This window comes from Battus philenor, unplaced genomic scaffold (assembly GCF_028537555.1).
Source record: "Battus philenor isolate CCGP_79_NKW_IND1 unplaced genomic scaffold, ilBatPhil1.0.hap1 SCAF_3, whole genome shotgun sequence".
NCBI lineage: Eukaryota > Metazoa > Arthropoda > Insecta > Lepidoptera > Papilionidae > Battus > Battus philenor.
In genome coordinates this window covers 13,793,836-13,808,686 of record NW_027181693.1, presented here as the reverse complement: position 1 = coordinate 13,808,686, position 14,851 = coordinate 13,793,836, and the positions used below count along the sequence as shown (strand labels likewise).

At 29.9% G+C, this 14,851-nt stretch overlaps 2 protein-coding genes across 2 annotated transcripts; one reads left to right on the top strand and one right to left on the bottom strand.

The window, feature by feature from the left end:
• The first annotated feature begins 4,655 nt into the window (after positions 1-4,655).
• Positions 4,656-6,931, top strand: Ak6 (adenylate kinase isoenzyme 6). Its single transcript, XM_068770112.1, has 4 exons — positions 4,656-4,823; positions 4,974-5,125; positions 5,361-5,506; positions 6,425-6,931. Exons 1-4 carry the CDS (start codon positions 4,781-4,783, stop codon positions 6,612-6,614), a joined length of 531 nt encoding a protein of 176 aa, XP_068626213.1. The 5' UTR covers positions 4,656-4,780; the 3' UTR covers positions 6,615-6,931.
• Positions 6,932-6,968: 37 nt separating this feature from the next.
• Positions 6,969-14,673, bottom strand: ERp60 (disulfide-isomerase A3). The gene is made up of 9 exons (XM_068770110.1): positions 14,437-14,673; positions 14,141-14,349; positions 13,809-14,037; positions 10,629-10,745; positions 9,791-9,923; positions 9,314-9,474; positions 8,336-8,567; positions 8,119-8,256; positions 6,969-7,410 (listed from the first exon to the last, which is right to left on the bottom strand). The coding sequence occupies exons 1-9, from the start codon at positions 14,583-14,585 to the stop codon at positions 7,306-7,308; spliced, it is 1,473 nt and encodes a 490-aa protein (XP_068626211.1). The 5' UTR covers positions 14,586-14,673; the 3' UTR covers positions 6,969-7,305.
• Positions 14,674-14,851: the final 178 nt, after the last annotated feature.

Sequence of the window (14,851 nt, the reverse complement as noted above, 5' to 3'; positions counted from 1 at the left end):
TTTTAATATAACTATGGTACCATCTAATCCATGTTAAGTACTTCAACGAAATTCATTTATGTTATAATAGAGATATCAATGATCAATCAATTGTACTATGACTGACCACTAAATGTCCCGTAAAATTGAATTATTTCCAAAATGTATTTCGTTTTAAATTCTCAAGCTTTCTATCAAATATAATTTTGGAAAAAAAAATATACAACATTCCTTTTTCGAAGCGACGAAGAAGCCAACGACCTATACAAATGTGTCCGGGGTACGTGACCCATTTAGCTAGTTTTCTTTCAAATATAAAAAAATCTCAGAGCAATGTCCAGGTGTGCCCTAAATGGGGCACCGGTTTTACAATTATTAGCTTCTGTTAAATGCAGGGTAACTTTTAAGAGTTATAAAAAACGAATACGCTCTAGACGCGATTTGAATTTTAGGACAGAATAAAAGATATTATCCTTTACGAAATACACTTTCGTGTTTACTTCTATGGAGTGTTTTAATTATAAGCAATCAGTTTCTATAAATAGGAAACGTAAAGAAAATATTTAAATATTTTTGGGATAAAAAATAGAGTACTGTTTCATTAAGGACGTTAACAATATAATAGTCACAAAATTTTATTGTTTTAGATTGAAGGATATACGATTTGGTGGAGCAGCTATTATACAGGCTGATTGGTTATAGGTGTCAACTTATGTACAGTACATCCTATATAAAATCATTGGTTTCAGTAGTAATAAATAACGTAATGATAAAATAGAAAGAAAAAGCGTTTTCAAAATTCAGATTAATTGGAAATAGTTGTAAAAACTTTTAGCTAGCAAATAAGCTTTATATATTTATCTCTTTAAAGCTTTTACACCTATAAGCAATGCCTCTAACTATCCCGTGAGTAGCTAGGAAAGAAAGGACAGTTAAAGGAACATAATTTGTAAACTATTCCAGATTCTTGTTTTCAAAATTAGCTTTAATGTCTGCAATACTAATGATATGCAGATAATATAATAACCTTAACAAGGTTGTTTTAAGCTTTAACACACCTAACAATGTAATTGCTTTTAATTTACATTTTTTAGACCTTAACTTACTTTTGTGGGTAATTGTTTACAATATTATAATACACATGTAATGTGTTTGAATTATCATGTAATAAATTTGAAAAGTTTATATCGAAACTACCTATTACAAAATAAAGGATTTTAATGTGGTAATATTAATTTTAGAGAAGAATTGTTCAACTATTGTATTAAGGATATTGTAAAAGTGATCACAAAAAACATCCGTCCAAGTTTGTTGTGGGATTATCACAGATCAAGGCGCCCTTAATCCTAGTAGTTTACTTTGGGCATCCTATATACCATTACAGAGCAAATCAATTTGGTTTTAATTTCTATCAAATGCATTCTCTTGACATACACGAGCGATCAATATAAATGATCCTGGGTGGATAAAAAACATCCTTCAAGATATACTGACGTCCTTAAGAAAAAATGATAACATGCTGTTGTCGCCATTTTAAATAATAAATTACTTTCAATTGTCATTTAGAACGTCAACCGATTTTTTGTTAAATGTATCTTTAAAAAACGAGTAGGGGATTGTCATTTATTTAGAACTATTTAATTGACTAAATAGTCGTTGATAATTATCAATGGCAATCGTTCATAAACTGATCATGCATGAACTGTAATCTTAGAGCTTTTGTGGAGACACGAAGTCGAAAAATTGAAAAAAAAAAACAAGTATTAACAAAAAAATTTCTCCAAAAATGTTCTAGAGCGTTAAAAATACTTTTAATTTTTTTTTAAAAAAAGTCAAATTTATTCAAATACAAAATTTTATCTATCTGTTTAGATGAGTTACCGCGTCGTCACATAAGATATTTTCAAAATAAACTGACACTTGTTTGTCACCGTGCAATATTTGTAATCACATCTATGATAAAAATTAGAAGACTACATTAAACTTTATGTACTTACTAAGTAAAAAGTCAACAAAAGTTACTTTTTACATTGTTACTCATCTAAATATAAGTACACGTTTTATTTATACGTACATTTTTTTTCTCAAAACATATGGGCAAGGGAAGACGGGATGCAAAATTTATAAACTTTAAATAATTAGCGTCCCCCAAAAAGACAAAAAGGCATTTGTGCAATTATGCACGTGTTTTTACTTTTTTTTTAAATAAAATCGTAACCTCAGTTATGTAATGCTCTGGTATAAGTTTATGAACTTGATAGTTCGTGGTCGTGACCTTTTGCCGACATTACGTTAAGTGTGAAACTTACGTATATTTGGTTTGGCAATTATTTTTATCTCACACAAATTAAAGATTTTATTAAAACACCTGTCTCCCGTGATAAAATTAGATCAATCAAAATCCGGAATCAGTATAATTAAACAAACAGAAAATAATGTTTATTTTTATTTATAAATATAAGTTGTTAGTATACGGTCGGGACTCTAACAAGAATGACCCAACAATTGCTCACACTTTTAGTCAACGTGGTACTCTGTATAATTTTAAGTTTCACTGATAGATGTTGTGTGTCCAATGGCATATACATCCTCATTGGGTTTAATGTTTCCAAGCATTACCTTTAGCCTAAGCCTCTTTTCAGCGCCAGAGTGGGATTGATGCTTAATAGCTTTCGTATATTTCGGGACCATCATAATATATGTTATCCCCAAATCGGAAGAACGTAAAGCTCTTCAATAGCTTAGACGAACTCCGAATGTTACCGAAACCGGTGTACCGCGCTTTAAGAAAGCGCTACAAGACGTTTGAGGAGGAGTTTACGGCGTACTGAAGGAACGGAGTGACCCATACTTCCCGCTGTCACGCCGCGTGCACATAATTGGCTTCTACTAAATTTAGAAGATAACATGGTTAATATATACTTATGATCTCAGGTTGTCTAACTAAAATCTATGAATAATTAGGTTACGAATGTTTCCTGATAGGTGAAGGAGACCAGGATCGTATATACACATTAACTATTTACTGTAAATTAAATTAGATGTGGATGTAATGAAAAGTTATGTAGTACCAACTCATATACGAGACTGATATGTAATAAAAATTAAAATACAATACATTTTTATAACAGGTCTTTACTAATGCTAATTATACATATGTATTCATAATAAGTGAAGGTCATTGTTGTTGATCAATATTTTTTTTCATTCTTTCTTCTTGTTCTATTATGATATTAGCCCACTCTTCTGCCTGCAAATGCCTTTGCCGTCTTGCATAAGGTACATACCAATATTTGTTACCTACGTAAACGGCTGTAATTACGGAAACAGCCATAAGCAGTTTAACCTTTGGGCTTGCATGTCGAACCCATCGACTCATTGAATCCATGACTTAGAACTCACTCGAGGGCAGAATTATTTTCAACAATTTTCTTCTTTCTAGGATAATGTTCTTCAAATAAAGGTTTCCAAATATAAATTCCGCCAATGACACCCAGGATAGTTGCTACAACTATTTGACCTCTTGTCCATCCACGAGGTCTGTAAATTCTCATAATGGTGAATTCGTCATGTTTCTTCCTAAAATCACATTGAGTGATAATTTTTCAGTTATACATAACCATGTCTAAATGTCAACAAGTACACCGTGATCGTAACACAGAGACCATAGACTACAAAATAGTATTGATATTTATGGCATACATTTTATGTTTAATTAAAACGTAATATAGTTATTTAATCGTATCGAAATAATTTAACTCATCACAGTTAATTTTTTTAACTAATTTCCATTTAACTTGTAATTTTATGTGTTTTGAGTTGATTGCTGTTTAGTCTGGGTATGTTTCTCGGAAACGGTGGAAAATTCATATTCAAACTCAGCAATAAAGAGATTGAGACAGTGTTTTTATTAACCGAGAAGATGTTACAAAATGTAAAATATAAAAATTACTAAAATTAATAGAGCACAACGTTTGCAATTTTGTTTTTGAAAAATTAGGGAAAACTTTTAATTTCTTTGTAGCTGTTGATTCTCTATCTGATCAGTGCTCCATTTGCATACCAAAGGTAGGAAAGAGTCAATGCCTGGATATGCAGAACTTGTCTTTATTGGGAGCTAAATATCCTTTTTCATCTGCTGAAAAAAGAAATAAACATAGATAAATCATTTAAAAATAAAAAATTGCATGTATTCAATTCGACAGTAAAACACTTTTTTATTCTTAAACTCGACAAAACTGAAAAATCTCGTTGATATTTTTTTATTTTTAGATTTTTAAAAAATTACAGTACGTTTTTCAACGGCTCTTAAGAATTATGAATTTTGATATTTGGTTAAAAAAATTAAAATGTAACAATTAATTTCTATAATTTTCTTTAACTTTCAACGAAGTCATCGTCTGTAAAGTCATCATTAAATTTCCTTGCAATTGTTAACATTCTCTAATTTCGAAAGTCTTTTCTTCGTATTGCGTCTCCAGCAAAATTATACAATAAATAGATTATATCTCGTACAATTTATTGACGAAAAGTGTTTTTCTATTATATTGTAAATATTGTACATTTTTTAAATAAAATAGTAGAAAAACTAAGTCATAGATGAGATTTAAACACTGGCAAAAAGCTTAAACTTATTGTCATTAACTTTAAAAATGTAGTTGTGTATATTTACATTTAATTTATTAACCTTAACTATCACTCGTGGTTCTTTATTTTTAATTGGGAATGTGACTCTAGCCTTTGTGTAATATAGTATATATTACAAAAAGTTGTTCTAAAATTTTAGTAAATAAATCACGACATGCAAAACGTTCCTAGATCTTTACCCAATATCCTAATTACAGGTCAATTAAAAATATTAATAAGTTAAATAATTTGAATTAATGTTATTTCTCATAATAATAAAAATCACAAAGTTGTATGTTAAATAACGTGCCGTTTCATTACTTCTAGAGATGTTACACATCACACGTTTATTATTTTTTACCCTACAGGAACACCTGGTGTTGGCAAATCAACAATTTGTAAAATGCTATCGGAGAGAACAAAATTTAGTTGGAGGGAAGTTTCGAAATTGGCAGAAGAATACAATTGCTTAGACGAATTTGATCCAGTATACCAGTGCCCCATTTTAAATGATGACAAGGTAAATTTCTTCGTTTTTCGTTTAATAATTAGGAAAAGTATAAAGATTAATACATATTGCCCAGATTTGTAATAGAAAAAGTAAATTAGAGCCATCATGGAATCTTACCTGAAGCTCTGTAAAAGAATAATAATCTTCTGCAAGAAAGCTATAGCGGAAGAATTTGTAATGACACCTGTGTTCATGACTGCTCTTTGAACAGCACTTATAACAAGCAAGCAAATTTATGTTTCAGATTTTGGATGTAATGGAAGGTATGATGACAAAAGGTGGAAATATAGTAGACTATCACGGCAGTGAATTTTTTCCTGAAAGATGGTTTGATGGAGTTTTTGTTATAAGAACAAACAACACTGTACTATTCGACAGATTAACCGAAAGGTAATAAATACACATTTGTGTACATACACTAATTTTTATTAAAATAAGTAATAAATTTTTTGAAGAAAAAATGAAAATGAAAATCAGTTCAATAATGATTGTAAATTTGTCCTAAGTTATTTACGGTAATAAAATATGAAAGTAGCTTATAGGTACCCACTGCGAGGCATAGTTCTTCTTCATAGATCTGCATGTTTATTGGTCTTGTGCTTCAAGTTACTGTAGTCTAACAGGAAAGACTATACTACCCTATTGGGCAGGCTGTTGCTGTGTATATGTACTTTTCGATAGAAACCAGTAGTACATTAGTTCTGTATAGATACATTATAAATCAATAAAAAGAACTGTTCTCAGGGTCACAAGTAAATGTAGTTTTTCATCTCCCAGGTAAATACCTACTCATTCAGTGTTTTTAAACTCTGGAAGAAATATTAATTTTCACTATGTAAAACTTTATTTATCTCTAAATCATAAAACTTTTCATTATATTTCTTTTTCATAATAGCCTGTACCTAAAGACATTGAAAGAAATCAATAATAAGACAATTAAATTTTTCTACTGAAATCTTTCAAAATATTGGTATAAAAACCTAATAATACTTTAATTTTATGTAAATATGCATTAGTAACTATGATGTCTTATACCCATTCTGAGACTGATTAATTGTGATCTTTAGGTCACATGAGCAGGGGTCATGCATCAACAAAACAACTCCAATATTGTTGTAGAGGTAAGTGTACCGCTACAACAATATTAGAGTTACTGGCAATACAATTCATACTAACAAGTGAAATCAATAACATTTTCCATAGTCAATATATATTTGAATATTAGAATCCTTACAGGTTCTATTTGAGCCTAACACAGGTTTATGAGTATCTTAAAAAATTCAATTGAATAAAACATTTACTTTTCAGAGGTTACTCGGAAAAGAAGTTAGAAGATAATATACAGTGTGAAATATTTGAGGTATTATTGGAAGAAGCACAGAATTCATATAAGCCTGAAATTGTAATGGAGTTACAAAATGACACACAAGAGCAGCTGATTGCAAATGTGGATACAATTATAGCATGGATAGAAAAGTGGAAAGAAGAAAATTTGTAGTAGCCCATTTCTTTCTTGTTCACTTTACACAGTCCTATAAAGTTGCAGTCAAGTGACAGTGGCTAACCAGAGAAAACTGATTTTAAAAATCTAAGTCATTTATTTTAAAAATTATTTGCATTACACAAAATAAGCACAATAATGGTGGGAAACCAGCCTATTAAGAAAAGACATTATTGTCATTCTTGAAGTATTTATTTCATAATTACTATACCCTATTGTAAATGACTGATAAAAAAACTGTTTTTGTAAGAAAACTATGTTTCGGCAAACCATGTACTTCCCATTATTATTAGATTAACATTCAGATTGTACAGAGGATATGTATTGTAAATAAAATAACAATTATAAATATTTCTTAATTTATTTTATGTTTCACTGACAAATATAAGAAATGCATTTAATATTACTGTATTTAGATCAATCATATAGATAATCTCATTTGTTTAACATGTTTGTGTCTTTACAATAAAATGTGCATGTTATTCGAGATACAATTACTGCATTTGCATGTGTCTAAGTGTTTAGTGTTTCCATATTGCCCCTCTAAAAATTGTGGTGAACTCTATTTATCTAGACATCACATTGAAACAAATGAGTTGTTATCTATTTTTAATGATTGCACACACTCACACGCAGTACATTCACTCACAGATCTTTCATGGAAAGTTTCACATCACAACATTGTTGCCTACAACTCATCCTTTTTGGCAACTCCTTTTCTGTCCCAGCCTTTGAGTTCGCTGCTGGCGTGCTCTGATACGTATTTGAGGAAGTCTTCTAATGCACGTCCACCCTTAAGATAAAAATTAATAATTAATAAAAAAATAACCCATCTGTATAGTTTATATGGTAAATCATTAAATAAACATTATCACAGCTTTAAAGAGTTTATGTTATAAAGACAATTTTTGTTAAATTTTGGTTAAAAAAAGAAAAACACTATTGGGTTTCTGACTGGTTCTAAAATCAGCATTCTAAGCCAGTGATAGCTAACTACCTTTAATCTTAAAATAATTTAGGATTCAAAGTACATTTCACATTGCAGTTAAAAATTATAAAAATATTACCTCTAAAATTACATATAGCCTTATGCATATAGGTTACAGTCAGATATTTTGATGTAAATCCAATTTAGCATTTAAATTAGTGAAACTATTTTCATAAACAATAAAATAATTCACAAAAAATAATGGCTTATGTTAAGAAGGTCTAAATAATTCTTTACAATCATGCCCCTGGTCGATTTGAAATGGCGACTCGACCGGCGCTGCTATGTCGCCTAATACATATACAAAATAAAAAATCTGAAAATTCAACATGAAGAAGCAGGAATGAAAAAGAAAAATTTAACTTTTATTGCAATAGTATAGGCACAATGCCATTGTCCAATCTATAAGAATAATGGTCATGGAACATAGACATTTTTTTTGTTAATAAATCTTTTTAAAGTACTCATGAAATGAAACAAATTCAAGTTTGTAGCTTTATCAACTTTACTTACATTGTATCTGACGGGCTTCTTGCTTGTGTCCTTAGGTTTCCAGAAGATTGTTGGGAAGCCTGACACATCATAAAGTGATTTAGGCCAGTCATTGGCAGTGGCGTCAATCTTAATAATATCTACATCTTCATTCTTGAGCTGTTTTCAAAAATAAAGTTTATTATTGCATTGCTCAAAAAGTATGTTAATTTTACTTGGTATGTCTATTATTATTTACCTTTTCACCGAGTTCATCCCAAACAGGAGCAAGTTTCTGGCAATGTCCACACCAAGGTGCATAGAATTCTACAAGAGCGTCTTTTCCACTTTCTGTGACCAGCTCCTTGAAGTTCTTGCCCACTGCTACCTTCACTGGTCCATCATTGTTTTCAGGCAGTGCCTCTGATTTGATGAAGGGCTCCAGTTTTCCATCCAAAAGGTCTTTCACGAAAGTAAGGAGGTTCTCAATGCTGCAAAGATTATTCAACAATAAGTATCCACATTAAATTGTTATAAACATGTCCAGCACACAGATGCATGGTTTCCTTAATTAAATAGTGTTATTACAATGGCAATAACATGATGTGCATTTACAAATGTGTACTTTAAATAATAAACAACATTTAAAAATTATTGCTATTGTTTTATTAGTGACCATTTCGCTATATTAATGCTTTTTGGGAAAATACTTTAATATTTTGATGTTTGCTTCAGTATCTGTCTTTTAATGTTGGTATTTGAAACAACCTACAAATCATATTAAAAAGTATTGTATACTATTTCATAATTTTTTATGCAAAATGAAATCCTACTAAAGTAGGTAGGTAATAAAGTAAAATTTAGGCATAGAATGACTTTTCGTGACTGGTATGGTTCATGACTCATAAACAAGAATATCATTCTTTATCATCTTCATATCATTTTGACAAAATAAATCCACATCTTGCCTATATAAGTTAACATGTTTAAAACGCACACTTTAAGGTGGCTATTTTTTAGGATAGAATTTTGGTTTTACATTAATTGAATACTTTTGTTCCTTAATATAATTCATTTGCTGTCAATTATGATTTAAAACAATATATATAAAGTTGATTTATATATTCTATTCACCCCTGGTATGAACATATTATCTTATGGTTTTATTTAACCAGATTCCTAAATAAACATGATCTTACCAAAGTAATTATATCTGTAAGTGTTCTTGTATGTTTACCTGAATTCAGAGCTCATGACAAATTTGTTGCCGTCGCCGTCACGTCCGGCTACGACAGGCTTGTCACCCTTTACAAAGTCGATGCCATACTCGTTCAGCTCATGCGTGAAGTCATCCTTGTCACTGATTGCAAAGTTGGCTTCGGTCATCTCCTTGGCAACCTGTTTGCAATCACATATAAATAAGCCATAGTTCCTAATTTAAATTATCATTTATTTCTGACGTTGTCTGCATTCATAGCATGAAAAATTTTTTTATCCAGTTTATAAGATGCTCTAAACATAAAATTATTTATCTAAAATATTAGTGTTGGATCGTTTTGAATAGGCAACCTCTTCATTATTAGGAAATTCTAGTTTCCTCATTTAGCCACTAACAAAAAAAGCTAAGTTTATGTATTATTAAAAATAAGCTCTTTCACTCATTCATATAATTCTTTTTAAGCTATGTATATGAGAGTATTTTATAAAAATTAACCTTCAACACGCGGTTCCTCCAGTAGTTGGTTCCTTTGGGGTTCTTCACATAGTCAACGTCATAGTAGACAACAACCAGTGGGTTGCTGAAGTCTTGAATGTTATCCTTTTGGCGTACACCTACTAAACCATGGCTGCAAAGTTTAATATTTAATTTTAAAGTTTATTAAATCACTCACAATTTCATAAAGAGTAAAAACGAAATTATTTAACCTTAATAAAACTATTTTTAAAATGGATTTATTTTGTGATTTGAATCTTTGTTTTAACATGAAAAATTCGAATCATGAAATAACTGCATACAATGTTGTATAATAATTATATCATAATTAATTTTCTTTTAAGATAAATGTATCAACATATAAAATTAATAAAATTGTTAAGTTATTCATAAAAAAAAATTGTTTTTAATGGGGCATATCAAATGTATTTTGTCTTTCTGACAGTGACAAGGTCTTTGATCTGAGATTTTGCAGTAAAAATAATAAGTGAGTCACACAGACATAACATCAAAGTGGCACATGAGAAAGTACTTGTAGTGGGAGAAATTTAAATTTCTAATAGAGTCAACATCTAACAGAAACTAGAGATAGTAAAAATAAACATAAACCACGATCTACTCCGTTAGAAATTTGTTTTATTTTTTGAGTACTACTTTGAGTAAATCTGTGAAGTCACCAAGTAATTAAAAAAATGATGTCTAAATCTTATTACCTTTTTGATATTACTAAATTCCAAATTGAAAAATACTAATATAAACAGATGTACCATATATATAAATTATTTCCTTTCCAACAAGTTGATATATAAGTTATTCATTTCTTATGATATATACTCACTAGTTTTCCTTGATGAAAGCCTTGAGGGAATAGGTGTCGACGTCGCCTTTGTATACAATTGAAGACTCCTCAAACTTGTTCTGGAGGCGTTTGGGACGGTACAATACTACATTGTCCCTGTAGACAATAGAAAATGTATAATGTACAAATATTACATCAACAGTAATAACATATTGTTTTGGTTTACTATATTGTGTATACATATGTTTGTTTATTACACATGATACATAATGTCTTAATAAAAATAGTATAAAAAAATTAATGTTAAGTTATATTTTTTTACTGTGTTCATTTTAGTTTGATTTATATGCTGAAAAACGCTACAATATAACAAATTTACGTTTATCCTGTACAAAAAATATACAGGTGTTGTCTAATATATGTAAAAGTTTCAATGGGATGAATGTATAGCTTATTTGTCATTGAAAACACTTTGAAGTTTCAACTCAACACCCCTTTTCATCTATCTAGTATAAAGTAATCTTGCTGAAATATGTTATATCAAATATATTTGTATTAAAATGAAACATGCCAATAACTTCTGGTAGTACAAAGTCTGCAGAGGTAGATGTAAGTAAACAATACTTAATTTAACATGTAGTAATCTAACATCTTTTCATACTATATTATTACATTATTTATTAATATTAAAACTACTAATTTTTTTAAAATATGTATCATTCATTAATAGACAGGAAGCCATATGTTAACCCCCTTTAAGCTGTTACACCTATTTTCTATATATGATGGATATACAGTTAAATTACATACAGTTAAATTAAGTTTAAATACCAGATATTAGGAAGCACATTCATCTCGATTTGTAGTCTGCTTTTGATAGAACACTTTTTTATTGAATTAATCCCATGATGTAGGTAAGACAATACATGCTACACCTGCTCAGGTGTAGACATACCAAAAACAGTTGTTTTTGTTAGTTTATCTGTTAATATGTTATTGAAACAGCCTATATAATTTCATAGATTTAACTATGTATATTCTATATCTGTTTACACACCATAAATGAATGCCTTACACTTATCATCACAATGGTATATAAAAATGCCTACTTTATCAATTATTCATGGTACAGTTGTTATGCAGATAACAAGTGATTTTACAAGCATGAAATGGTATGTAATTATGTTATGGCAACAATTTTAATGGTTAAGACATTGGTAGGTATGTGATGTTTATCAACATGGGTTTTTTCATGTTTTATTACTTGATTTTACAGTTTTGGTTTTACTGTATGTTGTTATTTATGTTCTATGATGACACAAACCGGATAATTCAGTATAATAAGCATGAAATTTTGTAATCTACTATTTAAATTACCTAGTACATACACAGTGACCAGCATAATACGTTTAAATGAAAATGGTTTAAAAAATTGTTAAATTATGATTAAAATTTGTAAAACATTTTATTTATTAAATATCTGAACCTATGATTTGTATCAGTGTTTCACAACCTTTTTTGTGTGATACCTCACCATAGCCTCTTTTAAATTCTTACACATGCCCATGTAACATACATAATCTTTATATTAAAGTGAAAAGGCTGCACATATGTTGAGTTCAAATTGATTTCCCCCCCCCACCCAGCATGGGCCCCACATTTGAAAACTGATCTAAATCAACATGTTTTCTTTGGCCCCTTTTTTCTTTATCTTTTACAAACTCCCCTTTAAACTGTTTTCATACATTATCCATTTTATCTTGATATATTCATAGGTAGATATCAAAATAAAAATCTTACTCGTTTTTTTAGTAATGCTTATCTTATATCTGATGTAGATTATCTCGGCTTAAAGAATTGTCGGCACATTTGAAATCAACTTATAAAATTTATTAATGATATGTTTTAAATAAATAGAGTGGCATACAAGAAAATGGTCTGTATAATTAATTATGTGCTTTATATACTCTATTGTAATAAGCAAAACGAAAAAAGTCACATGTATACTAATCATGAATATTAATCTGTGGCTCATTTTATTTGTTAATGTATGATATTCAGGGAAAGTTTCCAGATATCTTGACTTCTAAAATTACATCAGGTTGTTCTAACATGTGAAAGTTATTAATTAATTATCATCATAAAGATTTTCAACAAGAGCAGATAGAAGGGGCTTTTAACATCCTTTTACAACCTTTGTTAAGGTTTTCAGTCCACCTTGTGGTTAGATGTCTTAAGTTATGCTTGCAGGGTTTATAATCTTGTAAAGAATTCAGGGCATAGCCCTCTCACGTAAAGGGTTTATAGTGACTACGCCATAGAGGTCTGAAGTGAGAGACCACATTTCAGTATATTAGTCATCACCGATGACACACATTGGTCATAGACCTTTGTCAAACAGTAAGATATATTTAAATGAAGCAGCTTATCAAGTCATCACAGATTCCTCAAAGTAAACTAATTATTATTTGCAGTTAATGATTAAGTTTAACTAGTTAAGTTAGATTTTGTAATTATTCCAAAATAGCTGTTTGCAAAAAGCTGTTGCTAAGACAATTTTTTCTATTTAATTTAATAATTATTTTTAAGAGATGTAGCTTTTTAAACTAATATCACCAATAGTACATTTGTTACTAGTTAATATAAACATTAAGGAACAGCAAGAAGCAAGTTAGGTCTTTAGTGTGCTTATAACTATTCTCTTTAAAAAATGTCGATATATGTAAATCTTTATGTAGAAATAAAATATTAACTACCTTCTGTTATTATTAACTTTTATGTGAAAAATGTGTACAAATTCAAGCTATAATGAATTATTGGTTAATTGTCTTATATTAAAGTATAATATTGAGTCTCGTCTTACAATGTAAAAGTATCACTTGAACAAACAATTGAAATATGCTAATATGTAGAAGTATTCAAAACCTTTTGTTAAAAAAATCAAGTTGGAATCTTTGTTTTTAATTGGTGTTATCATTAAAATAATTTTATCACAACAAAGAATGTATTTGTTACTAAGATAATTTTTTATATTCCAATAAAAAATGCTACACATACACATGAAAATATTGACCATACTTTAGAATAATTGTCATATGAAATAATTTTCCTTGAGATGGAGCCCCCAAAGAATTATTTTGTTATTTTTAAGGATTAAAGTAAACTCTTGTATTAGCAGAAGGCCAGTAAAAAAAAATAATAAAGTAATGTAAAACTTACTTGAATCCAGCTTTTTCTAGAACTTCTTTGACAGAAGAGTGTCCAAAGGTAACTTCTTCACGCATTTTGTCAGCAGTCTTGAGGAACTCGCCTTTCAGGTCTGTTTCCTTTTCAAAGAACCCTACTACTACAACATCGTCCTTGGAGATGAAGGCTTCATAATCAGCAACAGTCAATAGATCTTTGGAGCTGGGGCCAACTTGTGCACGCATGTACTTGATAATACCGTCTGTCAAATAATATTACATATGATTTCTAATAATATTAAGGGATATATAAGCGTTCTATTATGAAGTATTAAAAATAATTATTTGAACTTAGAGGATTCATACTTGACTCTCTAGGTCCGTTATATTCTTGCGATAGTTCGCCTTTCCTGAAAATTTTCAATGTTGGATAGCCGGATACAGAAAACTTTTCACAAGTACTCTTTCCTCCTTCAGTACAGTCCACCTTCGCAAGCATTACAGGAGTATCGTCATCTTTCAACACGCCGGCCGCTAACGCATATTCTGGTTTCAGTCTCTTACAATGACCGCACCTAAGTAAAACCAAGGCATGAATATTAATAATTATAGCTTAAATTATGTTTAAATGGATAATAGATCATAGATCTTTAGTAACTTACCAGGGTGCGTAAAACATGACGAGCGCGGTATCATATTGGGGCATCACAGAAGAGAAATCTGAATCTGTAAGGTCTAAAACATCTTCTTCAGCTGCTCTGCATAAATAAATTACGCCTAACAGTAATATAAATTTAATTGAGCCCAACATTTTGAGAAAGCCTTATACTTCGTCAATAACCGTGCGATAATTCTCGCCGACTAAGTGAAGCTGAGCGAAAGGACAAGGACCGGAAAAATACACGTATGATGCCGAACATGACATTAGCCGGCACAGCGTTGTCGGTTCCTGATTGGTTAATTTTTATGCGTTCATAAATTAAAGTAAATTGTTTGTCGTTTAATTTTCTTCAATTTAAAATTTGAAAAGTTTCTATTTTTACATTTAAGTGCATGATTTACAATTTATGCTTTTAT

Coding starts and splice junctions, on each gene's coding strand:
- Ak6 (XM_068770112.1), top strand. CDS start 4,781: ATGCAAAACGTTCCTAGATCTTTACCCAATATCCTAATTACAG. Junction 4,824..4,973: donor ACCCAATATCCTAATTACAG/GTCAATTAAAAA, acceptor TTTACCCTACAG/GAACACCTGGTGTTGGCAAA. Junction 5,507..6,424: donor TTCGACAGATTAACCGAAAG/GTAATAAATACA, acceptor TTTACTTTTCAG/AGGTTACTCGGAAAAGAAGT.
- ERp60 (XM_068770110.1), bottom strand. CDS start 14,585: ATGTTGGGCTCAATTAAATTTATATTACTGTTAGGCGTAATTTATTTA. Junction 10,746..13,808: donor CTAGAAAAAGCTGGATTCAA/GTAAGTTTTACA, acceptor TATTGTCTACAG/GGACAATGTAGTATTGTACC. Junction 9,475..9,790: donor GGAGGAACCGCGTGTTGAAG/GTTAATTTTTAT, acceptor GATTGCAAACAG/GTTGCCAAGGAGATGACCGA.